Raw genomic sequence first — 25,066 nt, forward strand, 5'->3', positions numbered from 1 at the left:
CAGAATTGGTCAGAGATCAGGGTTCATGGAATCTTGTTGGGGTCACATCTGGGAGGCCTTGAATGCTCTGCCAGTTAGTTTGGATTTTGTGCTATAGATAACAGGGAGTTGGCAAAAGATTTTTGAAAAAGATTTTTGCAACTACTGTTTTATATAAGTATAGAGATAAATACACATGTCGGAGTTTAAACATATGTCACTAAGGGAAGGGAGTACACGTACCAGACAATGTGAAACGCTGTTTTGTAGAGATCGCACCGTACTGAATCAATCACACACCTACTCCCGTTAAACAGAGTGTTGCAACATATGTCAGCAACGTTGCTGTGTTGATGTTTGCTTTAAATATGCAAATTGTTCTTTGGTCCTGTCTCCACCTCGTGTGTAATCTTACCAAGTACAAAAACAATTGGTAAAGCTCAGTGTTAGCTCTATTTTCATATTTGAAAGTAGTATACATGCTGCCTCTACCTAATTTATACTCTTTACAAAATTCTAGTTTTTAGTTAAAGAGGTTATTTTTTAGAAAAACAGTTTGTAATGTGGACAGACTCCTTGTCTCCAAATTGGTTTCCTCCCTTGTTGTGAACAAACCAACTAGAACAAGGTCTTGGCTACATTTACTGGAACAGAATTACCATCTCTAGAATAAAAAAAAACCTGACAGAAACCCCAGTGATATGTCACTGTTCTCTTGTTCCCCCGTGGAGACTAAGGTCCAAGGGGAGAAGCAGCTTGAGGAGGGACGCAAGAAGGTAACTGAAGATACTTCACACCTACAATTGTACAGCATTCTTTCCTCTCTTTTTTTTACATCTAGTCTGTCCATACACTCTTAAAACAGTATTCTTTTCTAAGCACATCTTTGACTATGTTGGTCTCCTCTGAATCCTTCAAGATCACCAGCTCCATTTCATGATCTCAGAGAGGACTGATGTGTTCGAGGTATAGTCAGCTTGTCCAGGCCAGGTGGTTCGCCAGCTCAGCAAAGGATTGAAAGGGGGCAAGGAGACAGCTGGGGAGAGTTGGTTACTGCTTGTCTGACTTGTCACTTGTCATTGGACAACGATTGGGAGTTGTAGGAACCAAATGAAAGAACTTGGTCTTTAAAGCTTTCAGAGGAGGGAAGGGAAAACGGGGCTGTAGCCTGGAGGCAGAAGAGGCAGAATGATTCTGCTCTTTGTGCACGGAGAAGGGGCCTGTGGCAGACAGATGGGAGGGATGGGTGCTAATGGGCGGAAGTTTCCCCTTTGAGTCTCACGGCCTGGGCTAGTTTTTTCATCTGGACCTCATGTTTTCTTTCTGTAAAATGGGTATAGTAATGATTGTTACCTTACTGTATTATTTAAAGGATTAAATGAGAGGACAATATTCATGTAAAAGACATAGCCCAGGATATGTTAGCTATTAGTGGCATCATTCTAGAGCTTAATGCATTTCGCCAGTAAATGTTCTATGGGATCACCAGAAAGCAACTGAATACAGTACAGTCAGTTCTTAATTATTCACATATTATCTTGGGCTATTTTAAGGTTACAGATTATTTTTCCCATTTTGAAATGTCATGGACTGAAGCAAAATCACCTTGAAGATGTGGTGCATTCTAGACCCTGTTAGAATTGTTTGGAAAGCTTTAAGATTAAGGTAATCATGACATATAATTGTAAAAATTTATGTTTTTCAGTTTTAAAATCAATTATTTGAAAGCTGCAAGGGTTATTAACATTGCTTGGTTAAGTCTTAATGTGTAAAGTATATGTTTAAGCCTTTCATTGTTTTCCTAATATATGATCCTAGGAGTTGACTTGTGCAGATTTTACATCATGTTTGTTAAGATCTGTAGTTCTTTACACAATATTGTAGACTGGACCCCAGACTTTAATTGTTGCCTCATTGAAGTGAATGCATCACAGTCATTGACATGTTTTACTTAGCTGGCTAGCAAGAGTATATTCCTTTGTGTATATCCTTTTAATTTTTTTTTTTAATTATTATTTTTTTTTATTTCCTTTCAGCGTAACAGTATTCATTGTTTTTGCACCACACCCAGTGCTCCATGCAATCCGTGCCCTCCATAATACCCACCACCTGGTACCCCGACCTCCCACCCACCCGCCCCTTCAAACCCCTCAGATTGTTTTTCAGAGTCCATAGTCTCTCATGGTTCACCTCCCCTTCCAATTTCCCCCAACTCCCTTCTCCTCTCCATCTCCCCTTGTCCTCCATGCTATTTGTTATGCTCCACAAATAAGTGTATATCCTTTAAAGGATGCTCATTGGCTTTAGACATATCTAGTTCTGAAGGGCTATTGAAGAGGGCTTAGAAAACACTTCTAATTGGTAAATTCAGCACAATGATTTGAGTAATGACAAACTTGAAATATGGTTAAGTTAAATTTCTCTTTTATTCCTTTGACCACCCTCCCGGCGCTGTTTTACTATGTCTAAGTCCGGTGGGGTCCCTAAATGGCTCATGGCTCCACCATACTCTCATTGAGTCCCCCGGGCAATCGATTTTAAAACAGCCCCTTGCATATTGTGCCGAGACCCGGAAATTGGCCACTAGCCATGGGCGGATGCAGAGCTTGAATTGAAAATCAAATTAAGCAGAATTCTCTACTTAGTTTTTAATTAAACCACTATGTTAATTCAAACAGGACATTTTAGGCCTGGGGGGTTGGCCATGTCCTTTTAAGGGCCTTAAACAAGCCTTTCTTCTCTCTCCTTGCCATGGCGCATGTTTCTATTTTATTAGGACCATCTCCTCACTGTTCCCATTCTTGATATTCCTAGGGTAGGGGAATGGAGATGCTTTTGATAAAGCAAGACAGTTTTTAAGTAAGAACTGAACTTAGAACTCTTATTGTTAGTGCTTAAATATTTATCACATTTATATTATTTTGTAGTTACCTCTGTGTATTGCGTCCAGCTTTATATATGTTCACGTGTGTTTGAACCCGATCCCAGGCTTGCGTCTTAATGTTTGTTTCAGTTCTGATAAGAAGGTTATATCTGCTGGGTGTTGTGTTTTGTGGTGGAGATGCTTTCTCCTCTTTTTTTTAATCTTGGTTACTCCAAGAGTACCAGGGTATCGGGGTACCAGGGTATCGGGGTCAACAGCATTGCTGTTCCTGTCACACCTCGAATCAGCTGTGTGGTTTTCTCTTCCCATTCTGCCTCAGAGAGACCTCTAGATTATGTGGGATGATGTCAGCAGATGTTTGCTGATTGCTTTGTAAACTCTGAAAATCTAACCTCTGGCCAGAGATGAAGTAGGAGTTAGGAACATATTTATTTCATATTATATTTTAACATCTTGCTTTGAGTTCAGATGTTATGAGGCAGAAATTCAACAATTTAATGGAAGTGAAAAAATATAATCAATGGCAGATTAATTCACAAAGCAAAGATGTTTCTGGGAGTAATTTTATATTGTGCCTCACCTTAATGCCTATCTTTGATTTGAAGACTTGGCATAAAATTTAACATAAGCGACAGCAACATCCTGACCAATTATCCAAGCTATCCAGACATCCCCAAATGTCCAGAACATAGCACACGGTCTGTAGGATTAAGAGGTTAACTCCTATAACTTCAAACGAAGTGCTTGATAATAAAAGCAAAAAGTACAGAATTTGAGGTAACTTCCTTTCTTAATTAATTAGACTGACCAGGTGGAAGCGAAGAGCCCGGTGCTGGTGCTGGGAAGGCCTATAAAGCTGAGCACTGTGACAGCACAATGGAGGAGGAACAGAGATTGTTTTAATATGTTTCTATCCTGTGTCACAGTGTGAAATTGTCCTGGTTTATGTCCCTTTTGGCAAACTTACATAAAAGTGACCTTGTACTGTATTTTATGACCAGACGACTTTTTCCCCCCAGTGGCTAATTTGTATCAGGCCTGCATCTGAAAGAGACACAGAAATGAGTAGGAAGTCCAGCTCGGTCTCAGGGAGCTTTCATTGCATTCTTTCATTATTTTTGCTCGTTTTTGCCACTGATCATCCATAAATTGTTGGACATGATGAATAAGGAAGTGCTGCTTAGTGTTAGCGGCACATGCGCGTATTTGGCCTGGTTTTTGTGGGTGAGAGGAAATCACGTACAAGAAGGAAAACTCCTGCTGGGAGACTTGCAAGGAAGTTTACCTTGGGTGCGTTTTGATCTTGGTGTTTATTACAGAAAACGGAGTCATATCTCACTAACTATTGTTACGTGTTAATTTGATTTTCCCAACACCTTCAAGAATAAAAATCATTCGGCAATTTATTAATAGAATTCCTCTGTTTTCTCTTGGGAGCCTTCCTTGTTTTCCATAGAAACAACATGGATAAAGATGATTATTTTTAAAACATTTCATTCTGGCAGTGTTGATATGCTCAGGGTTCTTTTCGGAATTGTCAATCTACTGTAAAAGGCGTGATTGTAGTGATTCATTGAAGCTTGCCATGTGAGATCTTAGAGAAAGATGTATAAAAGTATTACTTTGAGGAAAAGAAAACATTTGTTTCATGTAAAATTATTTGAGTTTATAAAGATTTTGAGTTAAAAATCATTTAGTTCATGAAATGATCTTAATTTTGTCGCTGTTTTTAGTACAATTGCATATTGGAGGGAACTAAATTATAATTTCAGTAACAGTAACTGTTACTGTTAAATAGCAGCTGTGTTTCTAAAAGATATCACTGGTACCCGTATACTTCGAGATGGTAGGAGCGCTGAATTGGACCGTTGTATAGCACTTTCATTTTTCTGTCCATCTATCAAAAAATGAGAGATTTCTCCCCTAACGCCAAATGTTTTCTTTCTTTGCATAATAGTATAGTGGATAAATTGTGAGCTTTGGCATTTAGACCGTCTGACTTAAATCCTGACTCTTCTCCTTACTAACGCAGGGCTACAGGCATGTGTCTCAGTGTCCGTGTCTGTAAAATGGGCTGTCGGTACTCCCTGCGGGGTTGCCCAGGATCTCGTTGGTCTCGCCTATCAGGAGCTGCCACTTATGAGTAGGTGCTTAAATGTATGGGCTACGTGGCAGTTGATAATGAAACGTCAGGAAGATTTGTGTAGGATCATTTTTTACCTGCGATAGCAAAGCTACATATAAGAAATGATAGTGGAGTCGACATAGTCAGCTTTATTTATTTCCTTTTTGGAATAGGAACTGCTTTATATTGTAACAGTGTAAGTCGTAAAAAACATAGGTATTGTGTTTAATAGGTAACTAAACTTCAAACTTTATTTTATATGATGATTAAATTATTAACTAAAGTCTCACAATTTGGGGCTCTTTGTTAAATGAGGAAGAATTTTAGTATGGAGGGAATAAAAAATAATCAGGTTCAGATTTTAAAGTAATTAAACTCTTAATTAAATTGGCCCTACTATGCCCAACATTCATGAAACAACTTTATGGAAATAATCATTGTCAATTAGAGTCTCTTTTCCAAAACTTTTCTTGAGGGGGACTTGAAAACTATCTACCCTTGGTTGGAATAAGCTTTATTTGAAAGTAAAATTGATGTCTAATTTCATGCTGACTAGAATGAAATTGCTTACCTGGTTACGGCACGTTATGGCACATGCTCACAGGTCCACAGTGAGGCTGGAGTTTGGACTATTAAAATCTTCTGTTTGGTGTTTAAACATATTTATTTGTCTATAAAATAATTTATTCAGCATTATGAAATGTTAATCTTATGATCTCTATGAAATATTTCCCAGTATATATTGAAACTTGGTATATTACTTTACCAACCCATTTATTTGGCCTGTTCTTTTGAGAAATAAATGTTGCATAATCAGATAAAGGCAATTGGCTTGTTCGAAGGTTTTGACATTAGGAAATACTTGAAGTTGTGGTATACCTACTTTTCTTTAAAACTGAAGTTATTAGCAGTTATAGTACTTAAAAATTTATTGGTTTGCACAGCTGGTAAGCAAAGTAGTTCTTATCTAGAAAGGCAAGTTCTTACTGTTTTGGAATAATTGACTTTTAAAGCACTAAATTGTGAGAAATATGGATACACACACACACACATATATATATATTCTTTTTATTCTTTTTTTTCTTATTATTCTTTTTATTCTTAATCTAAAAATAAGATCAGTAGGCAAAAACTGAAAAAATAAGGCTGTATCAACAGAAGAAAAAGTTAGAATTAAGTACCGAAATGACTAATTCATAGAAAACATTTCCTATTATCTTTTTTAGAACACAGAGAAGAAATTTGAAGTTGTTTAGAATGCTAGATTTAACTACTTGTATACTTTCATATTTTAGTTGGGATTACTTGATATTTAATGTTTCTCTTTACACATTAATTAATGAATATTAATTTTTATTATAAGCAGTTGATTTTTAAAACAGACATGGGAAGGGCTTAAAAGTTTTTTAAAGCTTTTTTGAGTTATCAAAAAGGTTTTTCTGATCTTTTGATAATTTTTGTTTCCTTCTTAAGTGCCCAGAATTGAATTATACTTCTGTTTTTTTTTTTTAGAAGAGATATAATAAAGTACTTTACGTTGTAATAAGAACCTAGTGCATTAGATAACTTAAAAACTATGAATAATTTCTGAATAAGTGTTCTGAATGTTCTACTCTTCTCTATGGCATTACCTTAGTTCAGGCTTCATCATTTTTTACTTGGATTATATAAACCATTGTCCTGCTGTCTTTTCTGCTTCCAGTTTCCTTCCTGTACAGTGGAACCTCCATGCTGTCTTCCAGCATTGTTTTCTTAATGATATCTTGTAACTCACCTCCATGAAATCTTTTGATAGTTTTTAACGGCCAACAAAATGAAGCCTAACATCTGTAACACTGTATCTACAACTCTGGAGATTGGCTCACATCTGTCCTTTAGGCCAGTTTTTCAGGAGGCTCCCCTGTTCCCCAGGCTGTTTCCCACTGAACTCCTCGCCTTGTGCAGCCCTTTCTAGGTGCTTCCATGGCCTTCTGTCTCCTTGGGCGATTCTGCCGGGAAGCCCTCGTATCACTTCCTGGTGGACTCTGTCTGCAAGTGCTACTACCTCCTGGGGCTCCTTAAGTCTTTTCAGTGGGGCTGCTTTGTGGTGAGCTGCTTCCTCCTCCTGCAGTAGGGCTTATAGTTCTGTTGGGATTGTTTGTAGGTGTGTCTTTTTCACTTATTTACCATGGTCTTCCCAGATATATATACTTAGCCTGTTGCAGACAAAGTTTTTACAGAGGAAAAATGAAGTCCCATTGATTTGTCAGAGGAAGGATCTAAAAATGCATCAATGCTCCCCTTTCCGGAGGGGGCTGGTTATAGGTTTCTGCATGGTTATCATGCAGGTATGTTATTTTTAGAATCATTTTAGAACCACAACACAAAAGACATGAGAGTTTGCATTGTTTTGGTACAGTTTAGGCTTTTAGTCCAGAACCTCCAGGTTAAATTATAATGAGGCTCTTCATTAATGGAGTGAGTCTTCACAGAATCTTTACCATCCTTGGCTTGGTTTACAAAACCCTATCTCCCCACCCTTATTCTTGTTCTTTAGCTGGCAGTTGGGAATGAGCCCCACAGTCACCACCGCGTTTGCCTCTTAGGTAAGCCTGGTGGTTCCCGGTCTCCTGCTGTGCTGGAGCCTGACTGCAGCCTGCTCGGCCGGATGTTGACCACCTGCCAGGGGGTGAGCATCTTCCTTTTCCTGGCCGTGCCTTTCAAGGGCCATGTGTTCAGCGGCTGAGCTTTCCTCTGCCCATAGTGCTCCATTCCCAGCTTCCTTCTTGGCCCGGCCTGTCCGTGCCCGACTTGCATGTCTCCTGGGTTGGAGTGTCTTAGAAGCAGGAAGACAGATGCTGGTGTTTACTAGCATGATAGAAATTGTTGATAGAAAATTGTGACAGAAATTGATGAAAAGTCAAAGTAAACCTTGAAAATAGTGTTAATACTGTTAACCTAATATCTTATGTGCCACATCTCATTCTTACATAGAATAGGCCCTCTCATCTTTTTTCCCTGCTGCCAGATATTACTGAAGGTTCATGCTTGCTTTGTGTTTTATTGTTTTTAAACTGCTTTCATGTATTTCATTTGATCTGTTAAATATCTTGAGAAGTTACCAAGGCAAATTTTATTGCATGTTTCTTTTTTTTTCTTTTTTAAAGATTTTATTTATTTATTTGAGAGACAGAGATCACAAGCAGGCACAGAGCAGGCAGAGAGAGAGGAAGGGAAGCAGACTCCCTGCTGAGCAGAGAGCCCGATGCGGGGCTCGATCCCAGGATGCGGGGCTCAATCCCAGGACCCCGAGATCATGACCTGAGCCAAAAGCAGAGGCTTAAACCCACGGAGCCCCCCAGGCGCTCCTGTTATTGCATGTTTCTTATAGAGAATGTCTTGAAGCCCAAGTTTTCTTGGCAAACTTCAAGGACATAATCCATGGCAGAGCTACTGCTAGACTCTGCGGAGTGTTTTTTGCCAGTGTTAATACTTACTAATCAAATAGTTCTCAAGCCTTCTAGAGATTAGGAAGGGTTACTGCAGTGCAATTCTAAAAAGATATCTCTTACTATTTCTATTTTTTAAAAAAATCAATAAATTTATGTATTTTTCCTTAAAACACTTCGAGAGCTTGTGAATATGTATTTGGTGGGATTGTCAGGTTTTGGTGGAGATCCTGGGCGTGTGCTCGTGGTTCCAGGACTTCACTGGCAGGTCGCTCAGGTGAACCTCACAAACCACAGTGGCGGTTTTGAGCATCGTGTGTTTTCTTTTCTAAAAATTCTTAATCATTTAGTGCTCTAATGAATGATTATTTAAATACCATGAATCTAAGGGGCACTGAGGTTTAAGTGCAATGTGGATAAAGAGCATAAAACTAATGATGAGAAAAATCATGATTCTGCAGACCCACCCCATAAATCCTCACTGGGTTGTGGTAGAGGGTATTTGCCTCATTAAAAATTCTGTACTGCACATTAAGATGGCCCTGGAACTTCAAAATTAATGCTAACCAGAGGAAATGGAATAATAATTTTATCTAATTTGGCTTTTTATGTATTAAAAATAGACGACTTGAGCCTGGAGTGTTATTTATTGAGAAACATTTGCAAAGAACTCCCTGAAATATTTTCTTACTTAAATATGTAGAAATAAAATATGAAGGTTATAAAAGATAGTTTTTTAAAAAATTCAAGATATTAGAGTTTTAAAAATATTATAAGTTGTAATGTATAGAGAAATTTTAGTCTATATATTTTATATATAGGACTTTGTTTGGATCTAGTTATATGATGTTTGATGTCAACTCATGAATTTTCTAACGCTGTTAAATAGAAGCAAGCCAAAAATTTAACTGTATAACCAATCCCTCTATAATTAAATGCATAGATAAGTTCCAGGAAAGCAGGAAAATCTCCAAAGACCAAACCGAACAGGTAGCACAACACCTGGATGGTGTTGAGTAAGTAGGTGATGTCAGTGAGTGAGTAGGTGATGCCCTGGCTGTGTTGGTCAGGACAGCGAGGTCGTTATTACTCGGTGACAGAGAGTCACAGGTGCATAGAGGTGAGGAGATGGAACTGAGGCCCCGGTAAAGGCCTTTAGCAGAGGAGCCTCCTCATTTAACACACACACACACACACACACACACACTCACACACATACTCACACACACACACTCACACACACACTCACACACTCACACCCTTTGCCCACTGATAGGGGAAGACTGTACTGTCAGCCTTAGTTCTGGGCAGAAGTCTCCCCTGAGAGTTACTCCACAGGCCTTTACCTCCTAGGGGTTGGGGTTCAGTATTTAATAACTGCTGGGAAACCCCAAGATAAGAAATTAGCATAAAAGTTGTTTCAAAGCATTATGTATCACTTTGTCATTTTAACTTAATGTATGATACTTCTAAATAAATTTTAGTTAAAAATGGCTTATATAAACGTATAATTAAAGTTGGCCTTAGAAAGTTTATTTAATATAATTCAAGATTCATAATCCATATATGTTTTTGACGTGGTCCTATTTAACTGTGACATGTGCTGTTTAATTGCCTTTAAATTAATTGTGTGATTCAGGACTTGACAATAAATATTACATAAACAGGCCTAAATAAAACCTGGTTTCATTTTGTCCTAGCTTTTGTACACTTTGAAATTACATTCTTTCTTAGTAATTTGATATTGGTTTGTGTTATCATCCCTCAAAGCCAAGAATGAATAATGTAGTCTTTTTTATTTTAGCTACCCTTTTCTGTGAGTTTTTACAATGATCTAATACTTTAATCTATGTAGTTAATTTTGTGAGGTGATTAAAATAATGAATCTGAATTAATTTTTCTCTGTATTATTCAGTTCTAAGGCAATTTATATAAGAATATTACTCTTATCTATTATTTTTAAATATTTTACTGTGTTCTGATTTTCCTGCATTTCTTATCTGTAATTTTTGTACTTTTTAAATAAAAGATTTTATTTATTTATTTGAGAGAGAGAGAATAAGAGTGAGCAAGCATGAGAGGAGGAAGGTCAGCAGGAGAAGCAGACCCCTGCTGAGCAGGGAGCCCAGTGCAGACTCTCTGGGGGCTCCAGAATGGTGACCTGAGCTGAAGGCAGTCGCTCAACCAACTGAGCCACCCAGGAGCCCAGGAATTTTTGACTAGAAGCTTATGGCTCTTAGTACTTATTTCCCCCTTTGTTAGTCTATAATTTCTCCGTAGATTTAATACCATCTACTTTCTATCATTTAGGGATTTCTTAACATTATTGTCTACTGATGGCAGTCTTATCTTCTAGCATAATTCGTTCAGTGACTTACTCTATGCTTGGTGTTGTTGCAGCTGCTAGGAATGGTGCAGATTCATTGATTGGTTATTTGTTATATATTTTTCCTGTCTTCCGTGATGATCGATCATCTTGAACCAATCTCCCTGATTCCTCTTTTCTCTCTACCTGTTAATTTTACTGGCCCTTTATCTGAAATACATTATTAATTTGCTAATTGTTAATTTGGGGACATTCTTTGGCCTTTTTCCAGATTGGGAGGTTTTGTGGTCTCTGCTTGAAATGGCTCTGATTTTGTCAGCAAATATGGAGGCCCAGTCTTTCCTTTTGGCCTTCCCTCTTTAGCTTTGTAAACGTTTTAGCCACTCATGGCCTTACTGTTCAAAGAAGATCTTTTCCAGTCTGATGTTCATAAATCCTCAAGATTCCAGGATGATTTCTACAAATGTACAAATCCTTCCTGAATGCATCTGTATTGTAGGATCCTGAATGTTTACTTTTCCTGTGTCTTATTGGGCTCGCATGAAGCATACTCATGAGGCTGGTGATTTTGTTTGATTATCCTGTGTATCTTGACTTCTGTTGTTTTTTCATTAATATTTTAGTTTTAATTTAAAAAATTTCATAGGAAGCCAATTAATCTGACATTACACTTTATATCATTCCAAATTACCTGTCAATATTTGTATTTGGAGTACTATGTAATTATAATTAGTTTGTACATATATTTTATATCCTTTTTACTTTAATAATTTATTTTGCATACATAAATTTTCTGGTGCCAGGAGCAAGCAGTTGTCCAAGACTTGGAAATGGGCAAAGGAGATGCTGGGTGTTCTGTCAGTGGAGTCCTAGGCTTTGTAGAAGACGGTGGTGATGTGTACCTTTGCTTGATTTTCTATTGACTTGGCTATTTTACATCTCTTTAGGGTTAGAGCTAACTTGTAGGAAAGTAAGAGCAATGAAAAAGAGTTTGTCTGATAGAATTGATTTCTTTTCTATATAAAAGATAGCTCCAAGCATTTTATTATGTTGTCCCATAGGATACTGTCTAGTTTTGCATCTATTGGCAAATTGATTTTATCATTTCCAGTTATCTGAGTATATCTGTGTTTTTCCCATTCTTCTTTGACCTGGTCTTAACAAAAATTCAAACCATCTGGCTCTGCTGGTAAAGGATGTGAGGAACAGAAAGGACCAGGGTACTCAGAGGGGAGCTGCAGTTAGCAAGCAGCTGTAATACTTACTGTAGGCTGACACAGAAAATGGGGGTTCTGGTGGTAGAGTGCCCAGTAAATACTTACAAGTGTCCACCAAGATACAGGCTACTGAGACCATCACTCAGAACCAGATCCTGCCTATCTAAGATCTACTTTCTAGATTCACTTAGTAGTTCTGCTGTCACCAGAGTCAGGAGGTGATAAAGAGAACCAGGAGGAAAAAAACTCTTTAAATATAAAGATGAGTAGGAATTCAGAAAATGACCTGACATCTGGGAAAAGCCAACACTGTGAGGGTTACCAGACTCAATGTATTGTTCAGAATAAATCGACAAAAGATTTCAGGGAGATTTAAAAATATTTGCTCTAGCATTTCAGACACTTTTTGGCAGAGGAAATTAAGCATATCTTATTCTCAATATTGCCAGAAATGAAAGTTCTACAGTCATTCTGATTTTTAAAAAATCAAGTCCAGACAGTTTGTAGGATATTTTTACCAGACGTCAAAGAATAGATAACTTCAGTTTCATACAGATTTGTTCAGAGATTTGAAGATGGAACGCTCACAGTTTTATGGGGCTGATAGAATCTTGATACTGAAAGCAGACAAGGGTTGTGTAAGAAAAGATCACTATAGGCCATTTTTATTTGTGAATACTTGTGAATCAAAAAATATTAAGCTGAATTCAGCCATGTATGCAAAAAATCATCATCAAAGAAAATTTTATTTCAGGTATGCAAGATTGGCTTTACATTAGAAAATCTATGGCACTATAACTCATATTAGGAAAGTAAATGAGAAAAAAATAATTCGAGTGCCTCCAAAGAGACACAAAACACATTTAGCAAAATCAATAACCCATTCATGATTAAAAAGCAAACTAAGAATTTGAGCAAACGTTTTTAACTTGATAGTGGATATATATCTACTCTAAGTCCGTAACTGGCATTGTACCTAATGGTAAAATGTAGAAAGTATTTACTTTAAAATTGGGATGCCATCTGAAATCCTTTATTTCTAATAATAACGCTGTTATGGATTTACTAGTACTACAGTTAGACAAGAAAAGAAAAAACTGAAAGGTTAACAAAATATTATTAACAGATGATATTGTCTGTTGAAAAACCCCATAGAATCTAAGAATAAATTATTACTTCAAATAAGAAAATTTTTTTTTAAAGATTTTATTTATTTATTTGACAGAGATCACAGGTAGGCAGAGAGGCGGGCAGAGAGAGAGGAGGAAGCAGGCTCCCTGCTGAGCAGAGAGCCCGATGCGGGGCTCGATCCCAGGACCCTGGGATCACGACCTGAGTCGAAGGCAGAGGCTTTAACCCACTGAGCCACCCAGGTGCCCCTCAAATAAGAAAATTTATCAAGGAACCTGGATATAGAAAAATTAATATAGATTAAAATAGAAAATTAATAAATAACAACAAAGAAAATCTAATTAAAAATTTTTATAGTAGCAATATAGCACAAGGCATTTTGAAATAAATCATACAAATGATATGTAGAATCTTTATGGAAATAATATATGGAAACAAAAAATCTCATTGAAAGATGATACAGGAGACTTAAATAATGGATAGGTTATTCTGTGTTTAGGCTTTCTTTATATGGGTAAGAATAACAGTTCTCAAATTATTTTTTAGAAACCGTGCAATTCTAAAGAAAATTCCAACTGGTTATCTTAAAGAATGTGATAAGCAGATAATAAAATTCTTATGGAGGAGCAGAGAGCCAAGAATGGCCAAAGCGGTTTTGAAGAACGTGGTGATGGGACTTACTCTACCAAATAAAAAAGGGTCAGAGGACTGGGATAGATGTGTCTCCAGAGAAAACATGTATGTGGCCAATAAGCACATGAAAGACCTCCATAGTACCAGATTTGGGGGAAATGTAAATTAAAACCACAGTGAGGTATTTCTCCCCATGCATTAGGCTGGCGGCTAACAACAACTGCAAAACCCCCCAAACAAGAACGAGTATTGGTAAGGATGTAGCAAGAATGAGACGCATGAACGCTGTTGATGGGAAGGTAAGGTTGTGTAGACGCTGTGGCAAACAGTGTGGTGGTTGCTCAAGAAATTGAAACAGGATTACTGTTTATGCGTCAGCAGTTCCTCCTCTGGGTGTATGCACAGAATTGAACGTGAGAGCTCCACAGATACTCATTTATTCATTTATAACAGTGTTTATTCCAGTTCTAGTCGGCTAACAGAGTAATGTCAGGTACTCAGTTCCAGGCGCACAACTAAGTGAAGCACTTCCACACACCAGCTGCGCACAGCGCGTGCCCGCCCTCCTCCCCGTCACCTGCTCCGCCGTCCTCCCACCCGCCTCCCCTCTGGCCTCCGGCTCGCCCAGGCTCCTCCTACCCCACCGCCGCCTTCCTCTTTCCTTCACAGACCTTTATACGCTTCTTTTCCCGGCAGCATTCTTTAGAATTGCCAAAAGGTGGAAACAACGCAAGTATCCACTAGCGGATTAATAGATAAACAAAATGTAGTGTGCATCTACGATGGAACGTTATTTCATCTTAAAAATCAAAGACATTCTGCAACATGGGCGAGGCTGGAGAGCGTTATGCTGAGGGAGGTGAGGCTGTCGCAACCAGGTAAATACTGTGGTTCCACTTGTCTGCGGGCCCTTAGAATGGTCAAGTTCATAGAGACAGAAAATAGGATGGTCAGGGCTAGGGGCTGGGTGCAGGAGCAGGAAGGAATGGGGAGTCACTATTAATGGGTGCCGAGTTTCAGTTGGAGAATGTGGAAGAGTCCTGGGGATGGCTGGTGACGGAGATGGCAGAGCGGCGTGAACCAATATTTAACGCAATAGAACTGTGCACTTCAAAATGGTACACTTTGTGTTACGTGTGTGTTACCACAATCAAAAATAAAAATAAATAAATGACGAACATGGCAGTTCAAATTAGTGGTTATGTTTGGCCAGGTTGGTGTGGAAGTTTGGGTGTTGTTGGGAGGGCCATATGGGTGCGCAGGTAGTTGTGTGATGTTCCTGTAAGTTGGGTGGAATATGCACTAGTATTTAGTAGACAGTAGACTGTCATTGTTTACAAATAGGAAGGAATGAAAGGCTATTTTTCTTGCTGAGGAGCTCACATTACCCAAATCGAAACTGATATGTAAAACTGAAGTGTCAGTTTATTGTTTTTCAGTGGAAAACTGTAAAATACACCTGCATGCACACCTGTCCACCCAAAGCCACTTTTTTTTTTTTTAAAGATTTTATCTATTTATTTGACAGATATCACAAGTAGGCAGAGAGGCAGGCAAAGAGAGAGGGGGAAGTAGGCTCCCAGTGGAGCGGAGAGCCCGATGCAGGGCTCGATCCCAGGATTCTGGGATCATGACCTGAGCCGAAGGCAGAGGCTTAACCCACTGAGCCACCCAGGCGCCCCGCCAAAGCTGCTTTTATTGAGAGCTGGGGGAGATGTGGAAATCAGGGAGAGATGGGCCCAACCCAGATAATGGAGTGAGGGCAGACAGCCCTAAGCTTTGTGTGCTATTTTGGAATTCTTAGTGCTTTTGTATGAATGTCGTCTTTGCCACATAAGCAATGAGATGCTACAGCTAAATTATGTGGTGGCACTCTCTGTTATATTCTGCACTTTAATATTTTGTACGTTTTGCTGTAGTAGTAATGTGATAAAAACCCTACTGATCTTTGTTTTGTTGTATCTGTTGGGGTTTATGCGTGGGTATTTTATGAAACAAAAGGTAAGATATTGACTTCTGTTGTATTAAAAGTTTCTTATGGGACTGAGGATTGACCTCAGCATGAGTTTGCTATTATGGAATTGAAAATTAATGTTCTAGTAAAAGAAGCTTTTATGTGTTTTCCTTTATTTCTTTTACTATGTTAGAGGTTTGTCTTAGTGTGTTTTAAGCATTCTCCCCTGCCTCCCTGTTTCCACATCAGTTTGTCTTTGGTGTCTCACTTTTGTACTGTGTGAGGAGGTGGAAAGCACAGGCTCTGAGAGCTGACAGACCTGAGTTCGCAGGGAGTGCCGGCTCACTCACTGCGATGGGGTGACCGGAGGCAGATTGTTTAACTTTCTGGGATGTAAGCTTCCTCATTTCTAATACAGTTTACCTTCTGATTTATCATGAAGATTCAAAGAGCGTGTGTAAAGCAACTGGTAGGAGCTTGGTAGATATCAGTTCCCATCTCTTCTCTTCTGTGAGATTGATACTAAAGATTATTGGAAAAGAAGCAGAACGAAAGGTCTTCACTGGCTGGCCATGAAGTTGTTCTGATAATCTAGTGTAGTGTACTGCGAAAGTTTTTTCTCGAATTTAGAATTATGTTTAAAATTTTTAATACAAGGTCTTTGCATTTTTTAAAAAATTTTATTTATTTATTTATTTGTCAGAGAGAAAGAGAGAGAGAGAGAGAGATCTCAAGCAGGCAGAGCGGCAGGCAGAGGCAGAGAGAGAGAAGCAGGCTCCTCACCGAGCAGGGAGGCCGATGCAGGGCTCAATCCCAGGAGCCTGGGATCCCTGACCTGAGCTGAAGGCAGACGCTCAACCGACTGAGCCAGCAGGTGTCCAGATCTCAAGGATTTTTGTTTGTCTAGCATCATGGGAAGGTTCTCATAAATTTGAATACAATGAACATCTTAGTTAAATGAATAGGCCATGATAGTGTTTTTATTTTAACTTATCCTAAAATATATTCTCTTTGTCAAATTTTAATAACTTGAACATCTTATAGTTTTAATTTTTCCATCTGAAATAAATTACATTAAGTACATTAATATATTAAGAAATATTTCACTGTAGTTTAACAAAGCTTTCTATAAAGCTGTTTTCTTTGCCTTGGGACCAAAACTTCTTTTGTCCAAATGCTTAATGATTACCTTGGGAGCGAAGGGGGGAAATGTTTGACACTCTACGGATGCCTGTTTGTAGCTTGTTTCATGGTTTAGAATAATTAATACCTGCCTTTATTTTCTGCTCCTTGTTAGTGTTTCTATCGATCTTCCCAGATGACGGCATATATGTTTGGTGCAGTCTTGATGGCATGCTGAGCAAACCTTACCTTAGTGTTACTAAGAGACTCTTTTTGTTAAGTGAACAGTGGCTTGATATTTATTTTAAATGCTCTGTAAATGTAGAAAATTTTCCCAGGCTTTCCTGATGGGTGGGGCCCTAGTATATAACATGGTGTTTACATACCTTCTGAGAGGTCAAGATGTCCAGGCAAAATCTTGTTTGAATGTTCATCACCACAGAAACATGTCAGCTTATTGTTAGAGCTTTTGTATATACATTGTCATTGTCACTTCATTGATCTTCAGCACAAAGCAATTAAGTGTGCAATTGACAAGTACAAAAAGTTCTAAAAGCAATTATAACTATTTTAATGTTTTCAACTTTTACCTGTTCAGTGCTTATTTAAATCTTAAATCTCTGTCCACATGTATTTAGTTTTTACTAGTCTATTCAATTTAAGCTTTTATAGTGTTTTGATAGTTGTAATTTTCAAAATAATATTGATGTGAAACTAGTGTAATTATATAGCTTGCTTTTCTTAAAAAACACTATAGTGTTTTATTAGTGGAAAGAAAGTACTTCGTTTCAATGCTGTTTTTAATAGTACTCTTGAGTGCTTATTGAACTATCATTTTAATAAAAGGTGGAGTTTCATTAAAGTAACTTAGATTCATGGTTTTTGGGTGGGATTAAGATAAGTATTCATATTGGGGATAAAAATATTACAGAGTTCCAGAGATCTTAATAATGTATGACATAGTATAAACATTCAAAAGTACTTGAAAGAGGTACAGCTGTTGATAAGTTCAAGTTCTTATAGTTTGTGATCTTATATTCAAGAGACTTACTTTTTAAGATAAACAGTGGAAACCTTTTTCCTCTCTGACAATCTTCTGCCACTTTGTTATTTGCAGGGTATTTCAGTAAGTTACTCTGACATCTGGCACATCTTTTAGCTCAGCATATGCAAGAATAGAGTTGATAGGAACCTTCCCCTTGGGGCTTCCTAGCTCCTGATTCTGACTCTTAATGGAAAAATGAGCAGTAGGCATATTTTTTTGCTTATATGCTGTCCTGCTGGTGATTAATGGTAGTGATAAAAGCTCTCTCAATGCTTTCATTACTTTGCAGACAGAATCACATACAAAAGTTTAAAAATCTCACACATTACATGCCACAAAGCCTGTACTTTTTAGGCTTTGTAATACTTTTATGATCTCAAGAAAGGTGGTAACTGCAGTTTATGTATTTTTGGCACTTGTAGGAGCCGGTCAATTCTGAATTAACAGATGAAGTCTCAGGTTATTTATAGCCCCATTACCCCTCTTCTCTCTGTCCTAAAGTTGTTGATGATAAAAAAAGGCTGCCACATTGCATTTAATGAAAGAATTTATGTTTTTCTATTGGTGTTGCTAAAATGACTTCAGTGACTTCAAGTTGAGCTCATTTTTACCTCATTTAATAAAAAAAAAAAAAAAAAGAATACAGTTAAAAGGAGAACATAACTGTCCTGGCCTCCTAGTGGGCTGAGTCAGAATAACAGTGATTTCTTCCTACAGCAGTCCGCAGTATTTCACAAACAGGCATAATCCTGTCCAGCAAATTTGGTGACTTGCTCTGTGGCAGCCTTTTCTGTAAGTGTAATATTGCTAATTCACTCTTTTGTACTTAGACTGATAACTGAAAATGAGATTTCTTTTTGTGAGTTATTTGCTATTTTTCAAAAGAAATATTGAGGGTAAATTTTGAACAATTTATATGATTTGACTACAGAAGTCTTTTTTTGTTAAATTATTCTTACATGACTGCTACGCATGTGAGTATACATTTTAGACATTTCTTCTTGATATTATTCAATATCTGAAATAGAAAAAGGCATCTTTTTTGAATTATATAGCTTGTTTCTTTTTAGAAAAACTGTTCATATATATATATATATTTAACAAGAAGGGATTTATTTGAGGACTTAATATGTCAGTGTAGGGGAGTAAGTGTTTGGGTCTTGAACCTTAGTATCACTGTCAGTCAGGTCATATGTAGGCTGCATTTTAAAAATTATTTTTCTTAATGAGAATGTAATTTTTCTTAATATAAACAGAAGGGGGTGGTTTTTGAATTTAGTAGTAGATTATCTCTTTTTGACATTAATGCTAATGAAAATATTAAGTAGAGCAATAGCATGTTAAATCAGGTTACTTCAACAAAGCTGTTTTTCCAATAATTTTATATCAAGGCTAAATTTAGAAAAATAACCAGAAAGTACTTCAGAGTACAGAGAGTATCTGACTTATATCAGATTTCATTAGCAGCAGGGGGTTAATAATCTGCTCTGACCATTATGATAACCACTAGCCTTGTGAGGCTGTATAAATGTAAAAGTACTAAAATTACATAAAATTAAAAACTAGTTCTTCATTCATAGTAATGATATTTTAAGTGCTTGATAAACACATATGGCTAGTTGCTGTCTTCTTGGATAACATAGACTAGAACATTTCCATCGTCACGGAAGGGTCTGTTGGACAGCACTTTTGTATGCTATTAAATCATAAATAATTTGCTTCATCTATAATTATTTTGTACACCATCTAAACAGCAGAAGAAAGAGTAAGACCCAACTTTAAGGATGTATGTATAGCACCTAATTTGCTTAGAAGTGGTGCTAATGAGACTTGATGTTTATTTGTTGTTGCATTACTGCACCTGTTTCCCTGCTGCCGGCCTGTGTTTCTGTAGCAAGTTCTGACTGAGAGCGATGTGATCAGAGTTGTGTTTTGTGGAGATTGCATTCCTGCTGCAGTGTAGGCAGTACGTCAGGCAGAGAGAGGCCAGAGCTGGCCATCGGACTCCTAGCTAGCAAAGCAGGGAGTTGTCCAGGTGAGATGAGTGTGGTGGCAGAAGGAGAAGTGGATAGAGTTAGTCGTAATGACACAATAGAATCAGGAGGCCTTGGTGTTTGAATAGATTAGGGTCCAAGTGTGAGTGTGAGTGTGTGTGTGTGTGCGTGCACACATGCAGGAGGGTGGGATGACAGGGGTATTTGCAGCGTCTGGAAAAAACAACACAGTGGGTAATGGTGCCGTCAGTTGGGTTATGTTAACAGTGAAGGAGTGGGTTTAGGGGATAAAGTGGTGAGTCTGACTTTAGAATTCAATGTAAATACTTGTGAGATACTTGAGGGGAGGAGGCAGCTCAGAGGTATGGATCTTGGTCTCAGTGGTGAGATTTGGACGAAAGATACACACTTCAGAGTCATTGGTTAAGTGAGGAGGCAAGACCACCTGAGGGAGGAACGGAGCGGTCTATCTGGGGTCTTCATCAGATGCGCTCTCTTCGTCAGAATTAACTGAGGTGTCTTTGGGCTGGTTCTCAGGGATTGGCAAGCCCCTTGCTAATGCTGACGTGTGCCAAAGTTTGAGAAGCACTGATCCAGCATGTTGAAATGATGAACATCTAAGCCTGAGCCATGGGAGAAGAGGAATCTGAGGTGTTTTCCTTTATGTAAAGAATGAAAGAAATAAGAGCAGAGACGGAGAAACAGCGGTAGGGAAAGGAAACTGAGGGATGTGCAGTCCCTCCAGTTCTATCCCACTAAGGAAGAGGTAAGAGCAGCTACAGTTTCCTAGAAAGTAGGAGATGAGATTTAGGATCAAGGAGAATGGAAAACATTTAAAAAATTGAGGGCATCGTTAGTCAGCTAGAGATCAGCTTAAGTCGTGCCAGGTAACAGCAAAGGCCCACTTTGGAATGTAGTAGCACATGTTTCTCAAGGTTTTGTAAATGTCTTTCCTAGGACTGAGAATTCAGGGAGTGAGCCACCAGTAGAATTAAGGTAGTCCGGTAGAAATCAAAGGGACCAGGAATATTAGAATTATTCCTGGTACCGAAGTATCATTAAAATACATATTTCAGCATAGGGTACAGGCAAGTGAAAATAAGACTGGAGGAGCGGAGGTTATAATGAGGAAGACCAGCGCGTGTTAGAGGACTGGAGGTACCGGACAGGAATTCGGAGCGGCCTCACAGTCTTGAGTTCTTAGAGGGGGTCTGAGAGACGAGAGTCAGCTAGTGCGTGTGCTGGGCTGCGGTAGCATGGAGGTTAAGTTCATTAGGAGCTTGTATGTTAGTCGTGATGGCAAGGGAATGATCAGAAATGCTTGTGTACCTGGTGTTGACATCATCAAGAAACTCGGGATTGTTTCTTAGGTCCGTGAATAGTAGGTGACAGAGATGGGAAGAAGGTGATAAGCTGGCACTAGGAGAGATAAATTTATTTTATTTATTAAAGATTTTTATTTATTTATTTGACAGAGATCACAAGTGGGCAGAGAGGCAGGCAGAGAGAGGGAGGAAGCAGGCTCCCTGCTGAGCAGAGAGCCCGATGTGGGGCTCGATCCCAGGACCTTGGGATCACGAGACTTGAGCTGAAGGCAGAGGCTTAACCCTCTGAGCCACCCATGCGCCCGTAGGAGAAGTAAATTTGATCCAGAAACACAGATGATAGGTGAACTCCAAAGCCTTGAACATTTAAAAAACAAAGGCAGTAATTTGAGCCATTACAGTTAACCCTGATATTGTGCCTACTAAGCACCCAGCCTAATGGCTAAGCACATTACTTATGTTAACTCATTTGATCCTTATAATGACCCCATAAGGTAGGGATAAACCTATTTTACAAATGCACAGAGGTTTAGAAGTTTGCCCAGTGTTAACACAAGTGGTCAGTGATGGGACCAGGCTTTGAACCCAGGCGGTTTGCTGCTGGAGTTGGAGTCCTGAACTAGCTCCCTATACTCTCATAAACTAAACTTGGATATTTTAAAAGTTACTTTTCTGGGTGCCAGTCTCTTGGAAATAATTCTTTTAAGAAAAAAATTAAAAATTAAGAACAACATTAATTTGTTCTCGTATTACTTAAGGTAATGCACATTCACACTATAAAATTTTGAAAATACATAAAAGGACAAAGTATATAAGAAAAATAGTTGCCTGTAATCATAGTTTTTATAGCTGGCCTTGCAGGGCTTGGTGTTATAGGAACATGATGACACCCTTCCTCTCTGGGAGAAGGAGCTATGCCCAAGCCCCCCCTGCGGCTCAGCCTCTGAAGCATCAGCACATCAGGTCCTGGGGGGCCCTTACTTCTCCCACTTGCCTACTGCTTGGGTAGAGCGTTCATTACTAGATCTTGGGAGGCTTCTCACTGCCCTTAACCCAACCTGGTGGGACTCTTATTTGCTCTTCTCTAGAAAACCGTGTTAGCTGCCTGCCCTTGCTACCCAAAGCTGCCAGAATGGAGAGGGTCTGAGATTTTACTGTACTTGCAAGCTGACAGTTAGTCGGGTTCCTGCATGGTTGTTGTAGACACGAGACTCCTGGATCAGAGACAAAGGACTTCATTACTCAGAACAGGTAAGCCACGAGCTTCCTGTTCCCCAGGACAAGCCCTCCTCCCACCAGCCTCATGGGGGCATGTGGCTCCGGTGACGCCACTCCCGCTGTGGGCTCAGGTCTTAGCTGAGCAATCTCAGACCTAGGGAAACCCACACATGTGTTTCAAGCAAACTTGCCTGCCCTTTGCTCTGTGGGAAACAGACCTACTTCTGCTTCAGAGAGATACCGTCTCTGTTTTCCAAGAGTGTTTGCTATCCAGACATCCTTTAAAGATAGTCTAGGGGCTCCTGGGTGGCTCAGTTGTTTAAGCATCTAGCTTGATTTCTGCTCAGGCCATGATCTCAGGTGGCTACCTGGGCCACCTGGCTGGCTAACTTGATAGAGCAGCTGACTCTTTATCTTAAGAGTTGTGAGTTCAAGCCCCACTCTGGGTGTGGCGCCTACTTTAAGAAAAGAAAAAGAAAGGTGGCGGTCATGTTTTGGTATCCTAAGTGGCTTGAAGGTTGTGAAGTGCAGGTTGGAGAGTTCTTCGGGAGAGTCAGTGGGTTTTTCCGGAGCACGTTTGGGGACTTCATGTTTCGCCTCACTTGAGCCGTAACTGCGGTTAGATCTGATGTGTTAAATAAAATACAAGCATCACACACTCCAGTCTGCTGGCCTCCCTTCCTGTGAACACTGGAGGTGTGCTGACTCCACATTTAAGGACATCTCTGAACCTGCCCTGGGCAGCTCGGTGGTAAGCCTGGCCTGTGAGAGCAGGCCCCTCCAGCGCCCCGTCACGCTGGGGCTGGGGCTGGGGCGGCTCTGCCAGGGTGTGGGCCGGGCCTTCTCCTCTCCATCTGACTGCACGCTGCGATTGACGTGCAGCCTCTCCAGTTAGCAAATAATATAGGGCGAAATTGAAGTAAGTGTGTGTTTTAGATCTTTATCACACAACTTCAACTATTTTTAATGTGGAAGGAAATATTACATGAGATGTTTTTTGAGAGACATGGATTTATTTCTGATTTTGTTTGTTATATTAGATGTACATTAGTGCATTAGGGTATAAAGCATCAATAGGGGTCTTTGAATTTAGGTACAGATTCAGTCATTTGGTGACTTTTCAGGAATATAAGAAAGTTGTTTTTTATTCATTTGTTTGCCTTGTCCAATAGGTTTCAATGTTTCAAGCTTAGAAGCCTTGGTTTGGCTTGGTTTAGAAGACCTCTGGTTTGGCCCTGAGATCAGAATTTGTTTTATGTCTAAAACAAAACTGTGCATAAAGATGGTTTATTATATTCCGGGCACATGAAGTAATGATGGTTTTATCTAATGTGAAGAAAGAAGTGATACATTATTGATAGCTGAGTGCTGCGCCTGGCCTTGGTTTCTGCTGCCGGCTTTGGTTGGGGAGTCCCTGGGCTGCAGAGCAGGGGATGCTGGCCTCTGCGGTGGCAGGGCAGGGGGGGGGGGTTGCTGGCAGCTGTGGGAGTGGAGGGGAGGGGGCACTGGTCCTTGTAGGGGTGGAGGTGAGGGGAGCGCTGGCAGCTGTGCTGGGGGCCGTGGGAGTGGTACTCGAGGCTGGCGCCCTGGGACCGGGGTCTGTGCGCACTCATGGGGTCCAGTGCTCTGATGGCTGCTTGGCTGCCAACCTGAGTCATTCTTGATGCCCTCACTGAGAACTGCAGACAGAAATTCACCAACCTGCGTTTTAAAACATGGCTCTAAAAAATGTTTTCACTTTTTTTTTTTGGTTCTTTAAAGCTTGATGGTATTCTGCATAATTTGGTAAAGCAAAGTCAGTCTAAACCTGACACTGTAAAGCTGGAATTTTTTAATCTTGCTAATAAATACAAATTTCCTCCCTTTCCAAAGAATCTTTGTACTTTCATATAGATAGAAGCCTAATTAATCATGAGATGAAATAAAATACAGTTAGATCTCCATTATCTTTTTCAGGGAATCCGAGCCCGCATTTTAGAAACTCTGGTCATGCTTGTCCTTCTTGCGCTACTTATCCTCGGGATAGTGTGGGTAGCCTCGGCGCTCGTTGACAAGGACGCGGCGAGCATGGAGTCTTTGTATGGTAAGCCGGCTTCTCTCTGGGACCTCAACCGGGCGTAAAATTACACACTCGCTTTCCAGAGTGTTTTCATAATTCTTTGTGTCGTTAGCCCTTGTTGCTAATTTACAGAGTTAATAAGTCTTTAGACATGTTTAAGAAAAGAAATGAGTGTTCGTGTGTTTGCTGTATTCAGAATGAGCAGGCAGCTTTTAAGATTTTTTGTTTGTTTGTTTCTTAGTTGGATTCTGTTCTTAAAATTCCATGGAGACTTTTTTTCTCCTCCAGACAGGTTTTGCAAAAGGGTTATTTCCTTTTCTTCTATTTTAGATCTTTTTATTGTATAATTTAGAAATTGTATGGCTTAGACTCAAATAGACAATTATGATGTTTATCAAACAATGTATAGTCAACTTCAATGTATTTCAATGTACAGTATTTTGGATTTCGAAAACATATGTGCATTTCTTTGCAGATCTCTGGGAGTTCTACCTTCCCTATTTATATTCCTGTATATCTCTGATGGGATGTTTGTTACTTCTCTGTAAGTATTTTTCTGGCTTATTGTTGACGGGAGAATGGAGTTCTTTATTTTGGAAAATTATAGGAAGCTTTCCTGAAGAAAT

General features: G+C 39.2%; 1 protein-coding gene across 4 annotated transcripts in view; it reads left to right on the top strand.

The window, feature by feature from the left end:
- Positions 1-25,066, top strand: part of LMBR1 (limb development membrane protein 1) — a 157,509-nt gene that overhangs the window by 69,615 nt on the left and 62,828 nt on the right. For 3 of the 4 annotated variants that reach the window (XM_032303985.1, XM_032303987.1, XM_032303986.1), the window contains exons 6-7: positions 24,338-24,464; positions 24,916-24,984. In XM_032303985.1, the coding sequence (XP_032159876.1) occupies positions 24,338-24,464; positions 24,916-24,984 (196 nt within the window). Of the gene's footprint in view, positions 1-16,246; positions 16,255-18,225; positions 18,230-24,337; positions 24,465-24,915; positions 24,985-25,066 lie in introns of those variants that run through there. The other variant, XM_032303988.1, reaches the window with a different exon arrangement.

This window comes from Mustela erminea, chromosome 11, assembly GCF_009829155.1.
Source record: "Mustela erminea isolate mMusErm1 chromosome 11, mMusErm1.Pri, whole genome shotgun sequence".
NCBI classification, from domain to species: Eukaryota; Metazoa; Chordata; class Mammalia; order Carnivora; family Mustelidae; genus Mustela; species Mustela erminea.